The sequence below is a fragment of the Sarcophilus harrisii genome, chromosome 2, assembly GCF_902635505.1.
Source record: "Sarcophilus harrisii chromosome 2, mSarHar1.11, whole genome shotgun sequence".
Classification (NCBI taxonomy): domain Eukaryota; kingdom Metazoa; phylum Chordata; class Mammalia; order Dasyuromorphia; family Dasyuridae; genus Sarcophilus; species Sarcophilus harrisii.
Window position 1 is genome coordinate 469,281,952 of NC_045427.1, and position 22,253 is coordinate 469,304,204.

The 22,253-nt window shown below is 35.1% G+C and overlaps 1 protein-coding gene across 2 annotated transcripts in view; it reads right to left on the reverse strand.

Annotated features, from left to right (window-relative positions):
• Positions 1-21,918, reverse strand: part of TOX3 (TOX high mobility group box family member 3) — a 123,475-nt gene extending 101,557 nt beyond the window's left edge. For both annotated transcript variants that reach the window (XM_031954489.1, XM_003757243.2), the window contains exon 1: positions 21,221-21,918. In XM_031954489.1, coding sequence (XP_031810349.1) covers positions 21,221-21,307 — 87 coding nt within the window. In that variant the 5' untranslated portion in view covers positions 21,308-21,918. The remainder of the gene's footprint in view (positions 1-21,220) is intronic.
• Between the last annotated feature and the right edge of the window lie 335 nt (positions 21,919-22,253).

A 22,253-nucleotide genomic window follows, 5' to 3' on the forward strand; every position in this document is an offset into this window, starting at 1 on the left:
TTGTAACCCCATTTGGAGTTTTCACAGCAAAAATACAAAACCACAAAAGTAGTTTGCTATGTACATCTCTAGTTCATTTTCCAGATAAGGAACTGAAGCAAACAGGGTTAAGTGCCTTGCCCAAGATCATCCAGCTAGTAAGTATCTGAAACCATAACTGAACTCAGGAAGGTAAGTTTCCTGATATCAAGCCCAGAACTCTATGCACTGTGCCACCTAGATGTTGTATGTACATATGCATATATGCAGGTATTCCTTTGTTTGGCATTTAAAGATCTTCCTATCTACCTACCTAATCTTCTACTTTTCCTTCCTCCATGCCCTCTATGTTCCAGCAGCCTTGGTCAGCATGCAATTACGGGAACATGTTACCCTATCTTCTGTCATCATACCTTTATATCAGCTGCCCCCCATGCTGGGACTTCCCCTCCACCTACAGCTTTCTCTGACTTCCTTAATTAAAGATCAACCTCAAATCCCATCAATTCCCATAGAACTCTCTCAGTTCCACAGCTGCTAATGCCTTTTCTCAGAATGCCTTTCATCTACTTACTTGGAATATATCTTTGTTGTTAAAGTGTTGTCTCCCCCACGAGCTTTTTGAGGGCAAGTGATGTGTTTTTACATTTCTTTTTTACCCACACTGCATAACACATTGCCTGTCACATTGTAAGTGCTTCACAATAAATGAATGTATTGACATTATGAAGGTATCATTCTTATTTTCCTTGATACTCTAAACACAGCAGGCACTTAATAAATGTTAGTTGTCTTTGGGTCTCAGAAAGTCATATTACATTCTTTACAGTATGAAAACTGGCATAAAGTACAGAAAACAGTGGGGGAGCTTGGAATTTTACTCGCAATTCTGCCAATTAGGAGCCATGCTACCTCAAACATAGCATTTTATTCGCCATCTATAAGTTGGAAATAATATTACTTATGCTTTATAAAATTAAAAATGTTATCTAGAGGGTTATAAAGTCCCACAAAGCAAGTTTCAGTGAAAGTCTTGCAGAGGCCAAGGCAGCTAAATGGACATGTTACTTAAAAGTGCCTGGTAATTCTGTATGCTTTCTATTTGGCTCCTTTATGCTATCCATGGCTCCCTAAATCACCTGCTCCTTTCTCCTTGGTCTTTCTTTCTATGTCACTTTGTATTTACTTTTCTACTCAAATGACCCGATTGAAAGCAGATATTTCTATAAAAGGAAAGAAATGGAAATGGTAAAGCAGTCAGATAACTTGAGGTAGCCAGCTGGGTTCTACAAACTGTCATTATACACAAAGTGAAGTATTTCACTTCCTTATCAAGCTAATAACTTCTTGTATTAGCTCAAACTGAATTATAATAATTAAAGAAACCAAAATATGAATATAGAAATTTCATTTCAAATATGACTAATTTTTCTAAAAGTTAATAAAGCATCAAATTTGACAATTGCTTTTTCCCATCATGATCGATATCAGTATATAAAATTCTATTCTTGCTTCAGTTTGAATATCTACATTCACAGAAGATAGATGTCATATTTGATACCATTGAGTTTTTCTAACAATATAAAATACATGTATCTATGTAAAAATTATTAAAATATTGTAATGGAAAACTTATCTTTTTCTGTCAGTATTTATGTAGTGACAACTAACTGCAGATTCCATGAGAGTATCTTGTGTTTTAATCATTTTAATATTTTATTTTAATCATTTTCATAGATAGTTTATTATGTTTTCTGTTTGCAAAACTTTACCATAAAAGAATCCTGAATTCATATTTGGAAACCTATCTTCCCATTTTTATTCTGCCGATGTTTTAATATAGCATCAATATTTAACTACTCATTAAATGAAGTGTGACTTTTATAGTGAAAATGTCAGTCTTTGCAGTTCATTAAATTCATTTAAAGTATAGCTGCTTGATTTTTTTCCTGGAGGAATAAAAGGACTATTATAACTAATGGCATAAACTTTAAATTTAAGCATGTGTTTCCTTCAAAAATTAGCATTCAGAATTTCTAGCATTCTATATAAGAGTAAAATACTATTTGTATCTTGTTGAATTTCCTAATTGACTGTCATTTTTATAGAGTATATAACTGTTTATCACAGTTGGAAATGACCAGTAGAATGTCACTGAGGACATTAAGATGTCATACACTATTATGAATCTGTAGAATTCTGCATGTATTATTTAAAAAAACATTTTTTGAATCATGGCACCAAAAAAACAAACCCTAGATGATGTGAAAACTAATAACTCACAGAATCCAACTGGGCTTGAGTCTATTTTTGTTATATAAAAAAATTATAAGACAGATTGCTTGAAAGAAAGGGACATATTCAAAGCTAAAGTTTGGGAAGTTAATTCCAAAGAATTTTAGATGTACATGATTTAAATGCTTAAATCTGGAAAAGTCAACATATAGTTAAAATAGATATGATTATAAACTCAATAAGAATTTTTAAAAATCTTTTTAAATGATTTAAGAAGAAATAAAAGAAATAAACTTTCTTTTAAAATAAATCTTTCCTTTCCCAGAAATAAATGAAAGTTACACCCAACTCTATCAATTTTTTTCCTTTTTATGTGAAAAATGGGATACGCATAGAAAAGTGACAATTTTGACATTTGTGAGAACTCACAATAAATATCTAATGGCCCTGGGCTGGAGGAAAAGAGGAAATTGGATAAAGTGAATATAATATTCTATAAAACCAACACCCAATGCACTTAAAAAAAATTTCCATCAATGCTTTACTAAAGTAAATATTCATCTGCTCTGAATAATGGAATGTCAAAACTAATAAGGGACTTAAGAGATCTTCTAGTTCAACCCTTCTCATTTTAGAGAGAAGAAATCTGAGCCCAAAAATGGGAAATGACTTCCCCAAAGCAATTTTGGCAAGGACAAAGCCAAACCTAGAGACCAAGTTTCTTGGCTTCCAGTCTATTTCACCATGCTACAATTCTTGTGAATATCTATTCAAAATTTCTTGTGGGGGTACATACTCAACACACTAATACTTTTAATATGACATAAATATAAATGCAGCCCTCAGGCTGTCCATCTATTTTATCTCATTGCCCCAATATAACCAAGTTGCCCCCTTTTCCAGTAATGTATGTCTGAAATTATGTCTTCAATGTTTATTACAAGAAATTACCATTGGCAATATGCACAACTTATTTATGTAAATCTCCCAAGAGTCTTTTGACAGAGAGAAGCAAATAGGCATATTCTTGAAATTATATTCAATAAAATTTTATGCACTGAATTCTATTTTCTTTCTTTATCATTTGATTAAAAGATTCTACTGTTAGATATCAATTAAAGATCAAAAACAGAAATAAATAAGCCACATATGCAAAATACATTGAGAGCAATACTTTATGGTACCAAAAATCTAGAAACTAAAAAGATGTCCAAAATCTGGGAGATGGCTAAACAAATTATGGTAAATTAATATAATGGCATATTACTGTGCTTAAGAAATAGTAAAGAGTACAGAAAAGCACAGAAAGACATATGAACTTATACAAAATAAAGCAGATAAAAATGTAAATGAAAATAAGTCCCCAAAAGAAATAAAAGTGAATTCTGCATTGTCTAAGTTTAACCTTGGAAAATAGCTGAACATCCCTGGAAAATATATGTAATCCCTGTTTTACAGATGAAGAAACTGAGGCAGACAGCAGTTAAGTGAATAGCCTAGAATTACACAGCTAGGAAGCGACTGAAGAAGATTCAAACTTAAGACTTCTTGACTCCAGATCCAATCTTCTAAGTATTGCACTACCAGCTGCCCAAAAGGGTATAATTTACCAACTCCAAGTTCACAAGTTTCATACAAAGAAGGAAGAGAGAAAATTACAAACCCAAACTATTGAGGGATATTATTAGCAAGTAGAATTTTTTTCATTTTTTCTACTTGTGTTTTCAACACCCAGAACCATATCTACAACATAATAGGTACCTAATAAATGCTTATTGACTAATTGATTAATAAACTCATCATCCTTTGCCACCTAAAATTGTGGCAAGCAATTGGAAGAGCACAAAGATTTCTTTTTTTCTCATTCATAGAGAACATCTGTTTTATGATTTACACAACTACCTCTGATGTTTATCAGCATGACTCCTTCCTCCAAATGACAAGAGCAGTCATTCCTCTTTCAAATCTTCCAAAGGTTGGGGGAAGGGTGGAGCAGGACAGCATTCTCCCCCCCCCACCCCCCGGCCCCCTTATTTAGTATCTCCAGTACTTTCTACAAATTAATAAAAAAAAAATAAAAAAAAAAAAAAAAAAAAAAAAAAAAAAAAAAAAAAAAAAAACTTTTTAAATTAAATTTGTTGACTCTAGTAGACCAAGAGATCTACATCCTAGGGACAAAATATACAAAAGAGAACCTGAAGATAAGATGAATCAAGTTCTCCTGGAAAACATTTCTAAATGAGTGATACTTAAACTTTTAAAAATATTTTTAAAGGAAAATATGTCCCAGTGAGTAATGTCACCAACTACTAGATGGTTTAAAAGTAAGAGAATATAAAAATGGCATTTGCATTCTTTTATATTTAATCTCATTTTTATGGGCTAAATAATGATACTAAATGGTAATTAGTTTTTAGAAACTTTAGAAACTTTTTAGAAAAGTTTCCTAAAAATCAGTAAGAGTTTTCCAATGTTCTACCAGTTTAAGTCTTCTAATACAGGGTGTCCAAAAGTCATAGTATAGTTTTAAAGCTTTGTTAGGGCAGATAGATGGCATAGTGATTAGAATACTGGGCCTAAAGTCAGGAAGATACCTTCTTGAGTCCAAATCTCGTCTTAGACACTTACTAGCTATGTAGCCTGTGGCAAGTCACTTAATCCTGTTTGCCTCAGTTTCCTCAACTGTAAAATGAGCTGGAGAAGAAAATGGCAAAACATTGGCATGACTCCCAAATGGAGTCACAGACAACAAAAACAGCTTAGGGTAAAGTTTAAGACTGCACTGAGACTTTTGGAAGCCCTCCCTATTTCTGCTTGGTTTGGCATCCCAGATATAATTCTTGAGCGATAACTACATCATCAATAATCAAATCATACAATATCAAGCAATTTAGGTTTTGTTTTGAAAGATTACCCCCCCCCCACCATCCAGATACAAATCCATCCATTATCCTCACAAATCTCTATTCAAGAGAATGATGAAAGTGATCAGGAAAAGAAGAGGGGCCATTTCCATATTTTATTTATGGAAAAAACAACAACAACATAAATACCTGAGAGAAAAAGTCAGAAAAACAGAATAAAGTTCCATTGAATTAAATATTCTTAAAATAGCCAACTGTGCATAAAAGTGGCAAATTCTCTCCTTTCCTAAGCCAAATGGTATCTGGGGGATAAGAGTTCACTGTCTATGAAATAATGAATTCACAGACAAAATAAATGTTAATGATTAATGTTATCTGATTCTTGAAGATATCTTACAGTAGGAGTACCCATCCTTTTTTGTGAAAAACTTTTTTCGTCTTCTAAATTGAAAACATGGAGTGAGAATGAAAAAAGGGATATAAGGAACAGTTTAGGTTGTTACTTCCATTCCTGATGAGTCCCTGAGAGAGCAGTACAAAGGAGCCTGGGAGTGGCAATCAAATTGGAGATCCACCAGATATGGCTTTCTTCAGCCCTAATGGAAACTCCTAATCTGTTGTTAAGAGCCCCTGCCCTAGAGAATGCATTATCTTCGAATCCTTTCTATGAAAAATAATACTATAGGATATCTTATGAGAGAAAAAAAACAGTAGGATAAAAATTTAACTGACCTACACAATACTAAGCATAGTGAGTTACATACATTACACAGGCAATAAATATTCATTGAATGAATGAACCACTTAATAGGCTGCTGCTCAAATTAGATAGAAGACTGATGACAAGCAGAGATATTAAGTCACCTCGTCAAGTTCATACATTAAAGTAGTTTGGGGGGAAAAACAGGAAGAGAACTCAAAATTTCTGACAGTTGGGTCATATTTATACTCAAATAATTGAATTGTAGCAGTGCAGAACCAGTCATTTTGGCTGTCTTCACAATTCATCCAGATAGCTATATGATTGATTCAACTGCAGTATATATAGACAGACAGATAGCATTGCCTGGACAAAAAGAACCAAAATCACCAGATCTGCTGTGTCATGGTCCAATTATTTCTTCCACATAGATACAGATCCTTTCCTTTCAATCTACAAAGTTACACTTCTTTTGTTCAAATAATTTTTATTAAACCATATAGATTTTCATGCAAGAAGAACAATAAACAGATGGCAATTTCAAGTCAGGTGTGTATACATACCTACATACATACACATATGTATATGTGTGTACTTAAACCTGGTACCAGCTCCTCATTCTTTAGAAGCAATTCTCAGCATTATATATTAATTTTCCCAGATATTTTGTGACTCAGTCACAAAGATTCATTTTAGCTCTATCAAGCCCTTGAGAAATGACTGCTCTATATTTAGACAAATGCCCTTTATAACAGAGGAAGAACTCATCTCAGTTAACATTTTTCAAATAACAAAATAAAAAGATATAACAATAGAAAGTTTTAGAAATTCTCCCACTGTATGTGGCTTAGATAAAATTTAAGAACCTATCCATTACTAGGACTCATACTGCCAGATACCAACACGATTCTCAAAATATCCTTTAATTAAAATATTGGCAGTCCAGGAATTTATCTTCTTATATGGATCTTGTGGTACCAGGTGCAAAAACTTGCCCATGAGTTAATAAATACATCTATTCTACAGTGGTCAATTGGATTCTACCTAACTATGTAGAATCAGTTAGAGCCATTGAAAACGTTTAGAACAGGGGCACTAGATGGCATAGTGATTAAAGCACCTGAAGTCAGGAGGACCTGAGTTCAAACCTGGTCTCAATCACTTAACACTTCATATCTGTGTGACCCTGGACAAGTCACTTAATCCCAATTGCTTCAGTAAAAAAAGAAGAAAAAAATAAGAAAACTTTTAGGACCATAAAATCTAACCTTTCGTAAGCATAAAATATAATCTTTACATAATATTTATATAATATTTAGTATATGATTTGGTCAACTATTTGGGAAAGTCATCAAAAGTTTTCAAAGCCAAAATTATTTCATAAGTATCTTATAATTCATTTAGTTAATAGAAGTCAATAGCAAGTTACATTTGCATCATACTTTGGGAGCATAAAAGGGAAACCTGTCCCATTTAAAATGCATTTCAATGGCATTTTATTAAATGTTTCTCCCAATCTAAGAAGGGTACTATTGGACCATAGATTGTAGATTTATTTCTGTAACTAAAAAGATTTCCCCATATAAATAAATAATAATTGAATAAAATGAATATCTTGAAATTTCATCTACATTTTCTTTTCTACTTTATGAGTCAGCCAGCACCAAGATTAGATGTTAAAAAGAGAGTATTAATGTCCTTCATCATGTGAACTTCAAAAGATGCCTTTTTGTCTGAAGGATAGGTGATTGCAAGGCTGAAATATCCACTATGTCAGTTCATTTTGCTTACTTTTTGTCTTTGTTACAAGGAAGGGCTTGTTTCGTGGGGAGGACAGGGAGGTACACCCTAAATGCTTTGGCCAGGCTCTAGGCACTAGAATAATTTGGTATCTACTTCATACAAAATCACAACTTTACCAAATGCACTCAAAAAACATATATCTATAAATGGAAGAGGCTTTGGAAGTCATGCAGTCTAACCCCTTGTTTAAAAAAGAAGAAGAAAAAACTGATCCAGGGAACATAAGTGACTTGACTAAGATTACACAAAAAGCAGGCATCATCAGGGGAATATGAAGTTAGGTCCTCTGTTTCTAAAATCCAAAAGCTTTCCATCCATCTCTACATACATCCACAAAAAGAAAAATTTGCATTTTAGAAATTACCACTCTTGTGCTCCATCAATTATGATTTTAAATGCAATGTGCATAGATTGTTTTTAATCATGATACTACAATATGCCAGGAGACATATTTATGGAAAACTTTTTAATTTCATAAAACAAAAAGTCATGTGATAATCCAGAGGACAAAATGTATAACTTTTATAAGAAAAATCCCAGAATTTGATGGAAAAAGAAGTCATTCTAAATTTATCACACAGTAATTTATCAGGAGGATCATTAAGAAAAATAGTCTCTTTTTAGCAAGTTGATCCAGTCAAATATGTCATTATTTTCTTTATTTCAATGTACTCATTGAAATAATAAATTATGATGGTAAAATCAATTAATAAACATTTATTAAGTGCCTACGATTTGCCAGACATGGGCACTTTTTCAAAGCAAGTTACTGCTATATCCTGGCTTAAGTAAATTTATGAATAAAGACCTCAAACTTGCCTCTTCCTTCCTCTCTAGCTCCAGTCTCAATCCTTTATTCTCTCATTCCCTTAAACTACTAGATTTTCTCTTAACCCTTATTTTCAACTCATTATGTTATAGAGTGAATTCCTATTCAAGGACAAATTGTACTAAATGGTCTCTGATATTCTTCCAACCTTGATCTTCAGCGATTCTGATTCTCCTGTCATTTCCTTCCCCTCTCTAGACCATTCTAATATGCTCTATGATATCTTTGAATCCTACAATCTAAATAAAATTGAACTCTCTTTTAGAAGATGTTACTAATCTTACTTTACATATGACTGATTTTTACAAGGAAAAGAAGAAAACGAATCCACTAATAAAATCTTTATATCTATTGGTAGAGGGAAAGCATGGCATAAACTAGAAGTCTCAAAGTGAAGTTAAGTAAATCATGGGAGTTCCTGAGACCCTTTTAAGGAGATCAATAAAGTCAAAACTATTTTTCATAATAATGGTAAAATATTTTAACTTGGAATACAATTCAAATAGATTTAAATACATACATAAAATTTCTGGACAGGAATCTTCAATAATATTTAATATTCTAAAGGGGTCCTGAAACCAAAAAGTTTAAAATTATTTGGCAAAATGGAGCTCTGTCACTTGCTGTTTGTATGACTTTGGACACCTCTTTGGCTTCCACTTCCTAGTGGGTTGAAAGCACTAATTTGTTTTGTTTGTCTGTATTTAGTTGTTACAAGTGGAAGTATCCAGAAAGGAGATGAGTTACTAGAGGGTAAGAATGATGAAAAGAAAATAGTAGGAAAAATATTTTTTCAGATGCATTAAAAAAAACATTCAGAAGGGACATAAACAGGGTAATTTTGTTACAAACATGATACATATAGATATAGATATAGGCTTATTTACAATCTTCCTCATTATACTTTGCATATTGAAATTCTTTTCTGTTATTTGGTGATTGTTAAGTTCATAATAGAAAAGATTTTTTTTTTTAATGAAGGGATTGGAAATTTAGATTTTTAAGTTACTTCACCTCAGCCCATTATTTCTTTTAAAGTAATTCTCAATCCAATTTGGATCACTTTTATTAAAAGCTTTTTATTTTTTTAATTAAAGCTTTTTATTTTCAAAATATATATGTGGATAATTTGACTTTCACCCCTGTGTTCTAATTTTTCCTCCCTCCCCCCCAATCCCTCCCCCAGTTGGCAAGTGATCCAATATATGTTAAACATATATGGCTCCTCTATGCATATTTCCACAAATATCATGCTGCACAAGAAAAATCAGATCCTCATATAGTTTTGTTATTGCCATATATAATGATCTCCTGATTCTGCTCATTTCACTTAGCATCAGTTCATGTAAGTTCCTCCAGGCCTCTCTGAAATCATCCTGTTGGTTGTTTTTTATAAAACACTATATTCCATAACATTCATATACCATAATTAATTCAGCCATTCTCCAACTGATGGGCATCCACTCAGTTTCCAGTTTCTTGCCACTACAAAAAGGACTGCCACAAGCATTTTTGCACATGTGGGCCTCTTTTCCTCCTTTGTGATTTATTTAGGATATAAGCCCAGTAGTAATACTGCTGGATCCAGAATGGTTAAGTTCACAACTCCACCAACAATGTATCAGTGTCCCAGTTTTCCCAAATCTCCTCCAACATTTGTCATTATTTTTTCCTATCAATCTGAGAGGTATGTAATGGTACCTCAGAATTGTCTTAATCTGCATTTCTCTGAACAATAATGATTTAGAGCACTTTTCATATGACTAGAAATAGTTTTAATTTCTTTATCTGAAAATTTTCTATTCATGTTCTTTAACCATTTATCATTTGGAGAATGGTTTGAATTCTTATAAATTCAATAGAGTCAATTCTCTATATATTTTAGAAATGAGGCCTTTATCATAACTCTTAAATGTAAAACTTTCACAGTTTATTGCTTTCCTTCTAATTTTCTTTGCATTTATTTTGTCTGTACAAAACCTTTTTAACATAATATAATCAAAATTATCTATTTTGCATTCAACAATGCACTCAAGGTCCCAAATTCCTTCCTTTTCCACAGATCTGACAGGTAAACTATCCTTTTATCTTCTAATTTGCTTATAATATCAATCTTTATGTCAAAATCATGAACCCATTTCTATCTTATCTTGGCATAGTCTGTTGGATGTGGGTATTTTTCCCATACTAATTTCTAATTTTCCCAGCAGATTTTGGCAAATAGTGAGTTCTTATCCCAAAAGCTTGGGTCTTTGGGTTTGTCAAACATTAGATTACTATAGTCAAGACACTATTGTGTCTTGTGATCCTAACCTATTCCACTGATCAACTACTCTTTCTTTTTTATGACCTCTGATTTATAATATAGTTTTAGGTTTGATACAACTAGGCTACCTTCATTTGCATTTTGTTTCATTAATTCCCTTGAAATTCTTGATCTTTTGTTCTTCCAAATAAATTTTGTTATTTTTTTTTCTAGCTCTGTGAAGTAATTTCTATGAGAGTTTAATTGGTATGACACTGAACAGGTAGATTAATTTAGGTAATATTGTCATTTTTATTAAATTAGCTCAACCTACACATGAGCATTTGATGTTTTTCCAAGAGGTTTGATCTGACTTTATTTGTGTGGAAAGTGTTTTGTAATTATGTTCAATAGTTCATGACTTTGCCTTGGCAGGTGGCCTCCCAAATATTTTATATTATCTACAAGTATTTTAAATGGAATTTCTCTTTGTATTTCTTGCTGCTGGACTTTGTTGGTAATATATAAAAATGCTGCTATTTATGTGGATTTATCTTGTATCCTACAACTCTGCTAAAGTTGTGAATTGTTTCTAGTAGTTTTTTAGCTGATTCTCAAGGATTCCCTAGTATACCATCATATTATCTGCAAAGAATGATAATTTGGTTTCCTCCTTATCTATTTTAATTCCTTTAATCTCTTTTTCTTCTCTTATTGCCAAAGCTAACATTTCTAATACAATATTAAATAGTAATAGTGGTAGTGGGCAACATTGTTTTATCCCTGATCTTATTGGGAAGGGTTCTAGTTTATCCCCATTAAATCTGATGCTTGCTAATAGCTTTAAATAGATACTATTGATCGTTTTAAGAAAAATTCCATTTATTCCTATATTTCGTAATGTTTTTAATAGGAATGAGTATTGGATTTTGTCAAATGCTTTTTCAGCATGTATTGAAATAATCGTGCGATTTTTATTAGTTTGGTTATTGGTATAGTCAATTATGCTAATGGTTTTCCTAATAGTGAACCAGCCCTGCATTCCTGGTATAAGATCACCTTTTTTTTCAATCCACCAACACCAGCATTAGCACTGTGGAATCATTCATTCCTTTAAATTTCACCATGCCAAATCCTTAAAATTGTCATCCCCAATGTCAAAATTTATGAGCTGCTCCCAAACAATTGAGTACTTCTGGACAAAGTCATGAAGTCATTCTAATGGATACGATGATGAATCCAGGCCTAACTTCAGTGGGCCTTCAGAGGTGTTCAGTGATCCCTTTATCTATTGTTTACTCCCTATCCAATTCCCTACAAATGGAGCTCCAAAACTTTTCTTTACATTCTCTTAAATTCTCTCCTCCTTCTCCCACTCCCCACTTCTCTCATTAGATCATGGAATCACAGAATTCTAGAGATAAAAGAAATAACTAGCTCATTTTACAAATATGGAATAGAGAAAGGAGGGGATATGGTTTGCCAAAACTTTTACCTGATTAGTGGTAGAATCAGGGCTAGAAATCATGTCTACTGACTAAGTTCAATCAAGTGATCAGATTCTTTCATTTTAAAACTCTTTTCATCACATAAAACTCTACCTATCATGCTCCTTCCATTTTTTGGCCACTCTACTGGTTGTACCTCCTCTCATACTTCTCAATTCATCAATCCTGATGGAGAAGTCGGACCAAATCTTGCTTTTCATTTCCATTTAGAAACTTTTCCTCTAGTGTCATCACTTAGCAACTTTTATTATTTTGACGTTTACTTTATCAAAATTAGCTAGTTTTGATTTCAGTGGCTGTGTTATTACTGGTACGGTACTTGTGATATTATCCCTTGTTTTATAATCCAGTGATTGGCTCACAATCTACTTTTCCCATGCTAGCTGGTTACTTAGTCACCTTTGATGGATCTTCCATGTCATTTCCCACAAAATGTGGGTGTATTCTAAGTTCTGTCCTGGACTCTCTTCTTTCTTCTCCATCATAGCTCCCATGTTTTCAATTATCATCTCTATGCGTGACTTTTAGATATGTGTGTGTATGTGTGTGTGAGAGAGAGAGAGAAACAGAGAGAGAGAGAGAGAGAGAGAGAGAGAGAAAGAGAGAGAGAGAGAGAGAGAGAGAGAGAGAGAGAGAGAGAGAGAGAGAGAGAGATGGCCTAATCTCTCTCCTGAATTTCTGCCTTTATACTGGCTGTCATTCCATTCCTGTAACGCTTTACTTCTTTATCTCCAACTTTTAAAATTTCAGACTTCATTTAAAATGTAGTTTCTACTTCATCTAGGACTTTCCCAAACCATCCACTCTTTTCTCCTGTATTTCCTGACCCCCCACTGCTGCTAGTGACTTTATCATATCTACCCAAAATTTATAAATCTGATTATTTATATCTTGTCTTCTCCATTAGAATGTAAATTCTTGAAGACATCTCTACTGTTTTCAATTTTTCTATGTCGTTCCAGGGCTTAGCACAGTTCCTAGCACATGCCTAAATCTCAAAGAAACTTTTCATCTTTGTTCCTCTTAATTTTAAAAGCTTTCTAAATCTTAACTTTCCTCTCAGAAAATATTTTATTTCAGAAAAAAAAGGACAATTCTTCCTCTAGAGATCATTCTTCTAACTGTACTATTGAGAGTACCTACAAAAATTTCTTACTCCATCAGTCACACCCTTACTTCCTTTTTGTATCTTCACTTAATTCCCTTTCATTGTTGTAATCATCATACATAAACATACTCAATGATCCCCTATTTTGATTCTGCTGATTTCTCCCCTATTCAAAAAACTTCACAATAGTTTCTTACTGGGCACCAAATAAAATCCAAACTTTTGAACTAGCTTCTGATGAGACCTGACTACTTTTCAAAACTATCTCCCACTGGTCCCCTTAAAAAACCTTCCTCTACATAGAAAGTATGCTATGTGATGCCCACTACCAACCATTAGATTATGTCATTGTCCCTTCCTCTAACATTTTTTTCCTCTCCATTTACTTAATTGTTATCTTTCAAGAACAAGCTTAAGTATAACCTCCATTTTCTGACTATTACAACCCAAAGTAGAATTTTCCTCCTTGAATTCTTACAGCACTAACAGTTTTTACCAGCCATGTGATATCCAACAAGCAGAAAATACTATCTTTTTCTTTTCTGTGGCCTATATCTTTTCTAAACTCAGTTTCTGACATTAGTCAAATACAATTCTTTGCATATTGTAGATGGTCAAAACATTTTCTGTTGTTCTTCATAATTATAAAAGCCAACATTGCATAGAAATAGGATGGTCTTCTCTTAGCATTCATATTAGATTGATTGCATGGATTACAAAAATGCAAATAAAACTTTAAAACTTCAGTTTTTTTCAGGTTCAACTTATTCTTCACTAAACTGTGACTAGTCTGCTAAGTAGAAGCAAAATAGACAAAAGGGACCGATTGTAATTTTTAATTATAGAAAAGGAGAATAAAGTGAAAAGCATGTAAGCATGCAGTACTGTTGAACAAAAAAAAAATATTAAGTAATATTTTTTCTATAAATTCAATTTGCAACAAATCATGCTGCTATCAAAAGAGCCATCCAGCAGACTTGGCATTTTGGTTTCCTACCTCCTATAACTAAAAATATCTTTATGAAGTATAGAGCTCTTATAACACTTCAGTAGCACATCATACAAAATCCCGGCCTGGTTATAATATGATCTGGCATAAGATACCTGCTGGAAATCCAACAATATGGTTTAACTGTTTATGCAACATTAACTACTCAAATATGTTATTTCATGGGTTGCCTCAGCCAATTCATTTATCACCTAGTGACCATGATGCTAGTGATGGGCTTCTCCATTCTTAGTCTCTCTAGACTAGTGCAATGTGTTGCTGTGATTATACTCAATACTTTTCCAATTTAGTATATAACCTGCCAGAGGCTGCATTCTACTGACATACCCTTCAAGATCCCAGAATGGATGGCTCACTACAATAAGATATCAAAAAACTATGAAATCAGATGGGCAATACAATGAGTTAATTAGTACATTTTGAATAATTACTGCAAATGGCTAAGAAACTCAATTCAGAACTAAATAGAAAGAAAGTAGGTTGGAATACATTTGAGGAATGACATAATGCGCTCATATTCTCATGCATACATGCCTACACACATACACATACACATAATACCATATCACATATGGTACACATGCACATATTATACATATTAATAATACCAGAGAGACGGTAAAGCATAATGGGTAGAGGAAGTAAGAAACTTCCTCTTCCAACTCATATCACCTATATGAACCTAGGCAAGACATTTAAAACTTCAACAATCCAAATGATTCTCTCAAACTCTATGTCTGAGCAAGTACCAACATAATAAAGGGAAGGAGGAATTTCTTCATGAGGAACCGCCTATTCCAATGAAATCACAAGCCTAGTAAAAAATAAATTTCCCTGATGATATTATATGATTATGGATCATGAATACCAAGATATTTTGAGAGCCAAAATTGCAGGTGACACAAAGGGAAATGGAAAACCATCATCTAATCATGATGGGGGGGGGGGTAGGCTAACATATGTAGCCAAAAGTATTTTTTTTACAAAATATCTTGGTAGTTATCAAGGAAAAGTACACTCAGAAAGGGGGAGGACAGTTTTGTACTAGGAATGAAAGATAACATATGCCAGTCCAAGTTCTGCATTGGCACTCACAAAACATTAAAAGACTTCAAGGAAAGCCTCAACAATTCTGGGGAGGCTGTCTTTGGAGGATTTATAGGAATTGCCCAAGATGAGAAGCCAAAAATTGTAACCTATATCAGTGAAGAAGGTGTCTGTAATCAACCAAGATCCAAAATATTAAACTACTTTAGTAAAATATGGACTGCCATACCTTCTCCACACTTACTATCAATCCTCTTAAGAATCTTTCTTATAAAACATCCAGTAAGATAAGGTTTTGAAAATATTTGTTCTTTAAAACACCGTTTATATGGCATAATAGAATTTGAAAATGTTGGCTTCCAGACATATACCATTCAATAACTGTAAAGTTTATTTGGCAATCATTAACCAACTATCAGTGACTGAAATTATCCTTTATGATTAAATGAGTTCTAGTCAGAGAAAATTACTTAATAGAATGATTTCAATTATATTTTTTTACTTATTTGGAGTAGGAAAGGGAATGATGAGGATATTCAGTGCCCGAGAAGAACAATAACAAGTAGAATGTTGGCACCAGAACCAGGAAGACTTGGATTTCAGACCTTCCTTTAGTACACATTGCTCATGGAAACCTGGACAAATCATTTAAACTCTCAATGATAACATGAAAAATTACATTGGTAAAAGGAAGTTCTTATTGGAAGCTCCCTACACCAATGAAATCACAGGTACAGACTCATTCTCCTAATCAACATTCAGACTACAACAAATTTATTTTCTAGTTATGAGAGGTATATTAATGATGTTTATAGATATAAGGGTAGAGATTACTGAAAGGAAAGAAGTTGGAAGCCCTGTTAAAGGAAGCTGGGTGGTTTTCAAAACCAGTTTATATGACCTTGCACATTTAATCTCTATCTTCTTGAGTTTCTTCAACTGTAAAATTAGGGTAGTAATAGCAGCTACTTCCCAGGTTTCTGGAAAGATCAAATGAGATGATATCTGTAAAGTACTTAGCACAGTGTCTGGCATACAGTAAGTGTTTAATAAATGCTCCTCCCCTCTTCCCATTCCTCTTTCACTTTATTCCATTATTCCTCAAGCATAGAGGTTTTCAGAATCTGGGGAGGCATAAACTTGGTTACACTTTGAGTAGGTGAAGTTCCCCATAGAAGCATGAATCCAAGGCCAGAAGTTTTTTAGCAAAGCATTTTTGAAATAATTCCTTTTAACCAACACATTTTTCTCAATTACGATCTTCTTCTATACTAAGGTTAGACATTAAAGAATAACCACCTGTTATTTACAAGTTTATGACTTTAAAAAAATTACCTTGCTTCATTGCCTAGGAATGATTTACATCAACTAAAGACTATATTATTCATTTGACAAAATATAAAAACCCAAGCTGCCAAATCAGAATTATAATCAGATAAACCATCTGCTTCTATTTGCAGCCAAAACATTCCTGATAATGAAGTGAAGGGTCCAGAGTTTTAAAATAATGTATTCTGTGAGTTTGAATCTGTTTTTACACTACATAAAAATACAAATAATTAAGTCCTAGTAATTTACAAAACTTAGAGAAAGAGAATCTGGGTCCTGCTATATAAACTTAACACTGCAAGAGATGAAATGTTTATCTTTCTCGTCTTGCTCTACTCATCACCTCCTCTAAACTTGCTCCTAGGAATAGCATGGTACTTTCAACATTGACAGAACAGTAGCCTAACAAGAGTTTCTCTTGCATTTATGTTTCCTTCTGACTTGATGTCTTTCTGGCTTATAACTTCTCTACAAAGAGATAGATTAGTATTTGATTTCATTTTAAAGATTTTTCCTTCAAACTAAAAACTGAAGGAAAAAATGTACTAATGCTAGTTTTTTAAATGTTAGTCTTATAAAAACAAAATATAGAATAATTTTACACCAAAATTTGATTTAAATAGAAATGAAATACAATACAGGGTGTCCCAAAAGTCCTGATGCCATTTTAGGTTTTTAATAAAGTTTTAATCTTTAGGAAGTTAAAGTACACTAAGACTTTGGGGATAATCTTGATAAATGATTAACTAGTGATACAACATGAAGCTTGACTAGCTTTAAAATGTAATAAGACTTTTGTAACACAGTGTCCGCATACAAATAATCAATTCATGGATTGATGCTGGCAATATTTTGAAATATTCCAAGAAATTGCTTGGAAAAAGTCACAATCACATATACCTATATTCAACTCTACCATTAATTGTGTAGTTATGGGCAAATCGCTTACTTTCTCTAAATCTTAGTTCATTCACCTATACAATAAAGTGAACTAGGTGACCTCTAAGTTTCTTTTCCAATTCTAACATTCTATGACTATATTCTGATAACATCACCTGCTACATCTTGTCTTTTCCATCGTAATCCAGTGCCATTTCCCTCCGCATTTTCTTCTGCTTTAAACCTATTCAATCCCCCATCCCCACTTTCAATACTCTTCTTGTCTTTCTACTAGATACATTTTATATAATACATTGTCTAAAAATCAAGTAAGAGATTTCTAATATTAAAACAAATACTCTACTAGTTTATTTGTATACTATAGTCCTATACACAGACAAGATGATGGCAGAGTGAAAGAAAATGACAGGTCCGGTCAATGGGTAACCCATTCACTTGAACAAAGCAAGCCTTTTAAAAATCCATAGGTGCCAGTTTCAGTTGATATCCACATCAGAAAAGGTATTCAAACAGTAGAAATGTTCCCTGGAAATTAAAATGGAAATTAGACCTTCAAAAATATAGAAGACTGGTAGGTTTATACATCAATGACTAATTCATAAATTATTAACTGCTCTGAATGATTTTGGCTATATTTTATGTGAAGTCATTTTCTTACTTGTAGTGATTGTTGAACTCTCAGAAAATTTTCAACTATTCCCCATAAAGTACACTTTCATAGACATTGAAATTCTAGAATAATCTCAATATAGAATGTAAAGGTAATAAGCATACATATTATATTTATGTGTATATACCTATATATATCTTTATGATGCAAATAAAAAGAATTCAAAATCTAATATCATGTCACACAAATCATATTAAGATGGAAGTTCATATAGTTATGTTTCTAAAATCATTGGGACTTTCATTTAAACAAGAGACCACAAGAAAATAATTTCCTCAAATTGGTTATCCATAAGCCAAAAAAAGTCAACACAAGTCACCAAACTTAAATCTTAGAAGAACCATGGGTAAACTGATTATTAAATGTGATAGACATATTAATATTTTGGCAACTTTTAGATGTTCATCATAAACCTCAATATTCACTTATTGAATAAGAATATATATTAGCATAAAACCTATACATTTAAAGTTATGAGAAAACTTTTAGATTTCACTGAAACCATTATAAATATGCTAAATATCAAAATTCAACATTTCCTTTTACACAATATTTTGATCAAAAAGAAATGAGGGGGGAATCAAACATCAAAAAAACCTTCAATGACAATTTATGGAACACAAGTAGGTCTTAGCAAACTTCTTGAGATTAAGGTGACAAAGGAAATCTGGTTCATTTTGAAGATAGCTAAATTTTGTTTTATTTTTTAATTCATGGAAAATAAACACAAATATTACCTAAAACAATCATAACCTTTAGAACTCCAATATTCGTCAATTTATCTAACTTTATTAAGTGCTCTTTACCCTCCAAAAACTACATTTGGGAATTACTCAGAAAGCACCTTATTTCACATAGAGCCTGTGTTAAGAAAACATAACTATGATCCAACTGGTGCCATTATTCCTAAAGTTGTACAAGTATTTCAATAACTATCTATTTTCAAGTTTTATATATTGCCACTGAAATAAATTGTCCTAATTAACCTTCTCCACCTTTTTCCTCCCCAAAAAAGGATACAAAAAGACCCACAATTTCCTGCATATATTCTATGATCTTCTTAAGTCCCCTTGGGATCCTTTCGAATACAAATTTTGCTCGCATTGCAGTGACTGGGTTAATACAATAGGTTTCTATTTTGGTGTCATTCAAGTGTTGCTGATCTTAAATCAGAGAAAGAAGTAGTCACTCCATGAGAGGTAATGGTTTCTAAAATAATTACATGAAAGATATACAAGGTCTGTACAATACAAGATAAGTTGTAAGTGATAAATAATACCCTTCTGGAAAATTAGCTTAATCCTCAAAAATAATAAATGCATACTTAATTACCTGCATGCACATCCTGGGATTTTTGAAACATTCAATAAGGTGATTAATCAAAAGTCAAAAGACAGAAAAAAAAGGTAAGCCTTAACTATAGCTACAAGGCCTTTTCTGCTTTTTCTGTGCTTTAAACACAACATATGAGCCCTGTACATTTCCTCAGCAACCACAGAAGACAACCATTTAATCGTTTCTTAGAAAGACTAAGGTGAAAGTACCAAATTGAGGATAAACAAATAGGAAGCAATGCTACAGCAGCATCTAGTTGTATCAAGACTCCTCTAACAACAATTCCTTCTCTTCCTGCTATTTATTCAATAGTTTTGTATAGCACCTTTCTTTCTGAAGTAATACTTCCTCTGTTATCTAAACAATCATAAACTAGAATTTGGAAAAAGGAAGGGGAAAGAGGGAAGAAAAGGGGAAGGGACCCACATTTCAAGGCATATATTTATCTAAAGTACCTTTTCTTCCCTAAATATCCCATACTGGGTCATATTTTTTCAAAAGGTTCCAACATGAGTTTAGCCAACAGAGGTTCCAGGAAGAATATAAATTTTTAGGGTCCCCGCTGCACATGAGTGAGGACAGTAGTTTTCACGAATCAGGGGGCTTTCACCCCTTTTTTGGTTTGCTAAGTTTGGGTTGAGATAAAACTTTGAGATTGCAATTGAAAAGGAACACAATCATATTTCCAAAAATCAAAACAAACCATCCAAAATTAAATAAAAAGCCATAAGCTAAGCTTTTAAGAGGTATTTGCCCAAAGCCGAGATAACTCACTTCTAGAAGCCAAACCACAAAAAACTGCTGATCAAGTGAATAAGTAAGGCAACCAGAGGCGCCACTGCCACTTTTCCTCATTCAAGCACGACCTGTTCAAAAGTTTGCTCCTTTCCATACCAAAGAAAGTAGGATAACCAGTCTTAAACGATAACGTCTAGGGGTCTTCTCTAGGTTAATACCAGCAGGGGCACTGGTATACCTCTGTGGTGCTGGACAAGCAGAGAAGAGGGAAAAAGGCAACAGGAGAGAAGGGACAGTGCCTCCTCTAGGTTCTGCCCAGAGCCTAACTACACTGAGGGCGCTTAATGTGTTTACTAATAACAGTAAATATAACAAAGAAGCAGCATGTTCCCTCTTTACTCAGGGCTGGTCACAGGACAGGGTTTCTTTGCTCACAGCTCAGTCAGGGATCAACTACTCTGGGGTTAAAAAAAAAAAAAAAAAAAAAAAAAGGAACGGAGACAGGGTGGAAGGAAGGGGGGAGGTGGTAAGTGAAATAATGAAGGGTCAGAAAAAGAAGCTAAGAAGGGGGCGCAGGGGAAAGCAGAAAAGGGGCGCAGCACAAAGTAAGGAAGGAGGCGCAGAAAAAAAGAAGGGAAGGGAGTGCAGAAAGACGAAAAGATGAAAAGGGGGCTAAGGCGAATAAAGGAAGATGGAGAGTAAAGTAGAACAAGGCAGGAATGGAGCGAAAAGGAAAAAGGAAAAAGGAAGACATGGAATTTTTTTTTAAGTAGGTAGGCGAGGAAGAAAGCGCGGTGGAGAGTGGAAGGATGAGGAAGGGGAGGGGAGGGACAAACACAAGTCCCTGGTCCAGCACCTAGAGGAAGCCCCTGCGCCCCCTCCCGGGCCCCCGCTTCTCCCTCCCAGCCCAGCCCCGGTCACCTTGCTGTAGGCGTAGTAGCCCAGGCACTGCGCGAAGTCCAGGCCGGCTGGGTCCCCGGCCGCCGCGGGGTAGAATCTCACATCCATGCCGGGGGCCGGGGCCCGGGCCCCTCTGGGAAAAGGGTGAGGGGGGGGGGCCGCCTCTCCTGCCTGCCTGCCGGGCGACCGATAGATCCACCCTCTGGGGCGCCCGGCCGGGGGCGCCCGGAAGCTGCGGGACTGAGGGGCTGAAGGGTGGGAGCCCGAGTCGGGCGGGAGCGGGAGCCGCCGCCGCCGCCGCCGCACACAAAGGAGCCACGCGAGCTAGCGGCGGGAGAGCGGGCTAACTGGTGGACGGGCGAACGAGCGGACTGACGGACGCACAGACCGGCCAAGGGGCTCAGTCTGGGAGTAGGGGACAACGTGGGGAGGCTGTGCGGGGCTGCTGCGGAGAGGAAGAGGTGGAAACCCCCTGTACCCCGCAGGAGACAGGACGGGACGGGACGCCGGACTGGATGAGATGAGACGGGACGGGACGGGACCGGGCGCTGGAGTTTAAGGAGCGCGAAGGGAGGCTGGGCGAGCGTGAAGACCAGGCGGCGGTGGAGGTGGCTGCTGGCCCCGCTCCTCCCCGGGCGGAATGAGGGAGAGAAGCTGAGGAGACAAGGGGCTGGGCCCCTCCCCTCCCCTCTTTCTCTCTCTTTCCCTCCCTCCTTCCCTCCCCGCGCTGCCGCCGCCGCCGCCACCGCCGCGGCCGCCCTTCCACCCCTCCCACCGCTAGCAGCTGGCGCAGCTCTGCTCCCGGTGCCACCGCGCCCCGCCCAGCCCCACGCGCCTACTCCGGGACCCGCCTCCAAAACGGAATCTTGCCCTCTTTCCAGCTTTCCAGTCCCCCAACTCCCGGCTCCGTCCTGAGACCCTCACAATCATGAACCCTCACTCCCCTGGCTTCTTTTCCAAGCTCACACTCTTTCACCTACTTCTCCTGACTTGGACCAGCCTAACTTCATCATCTCCTTCCCCGTCCCCCTCTTCCCTGACTACTCGCTCAACC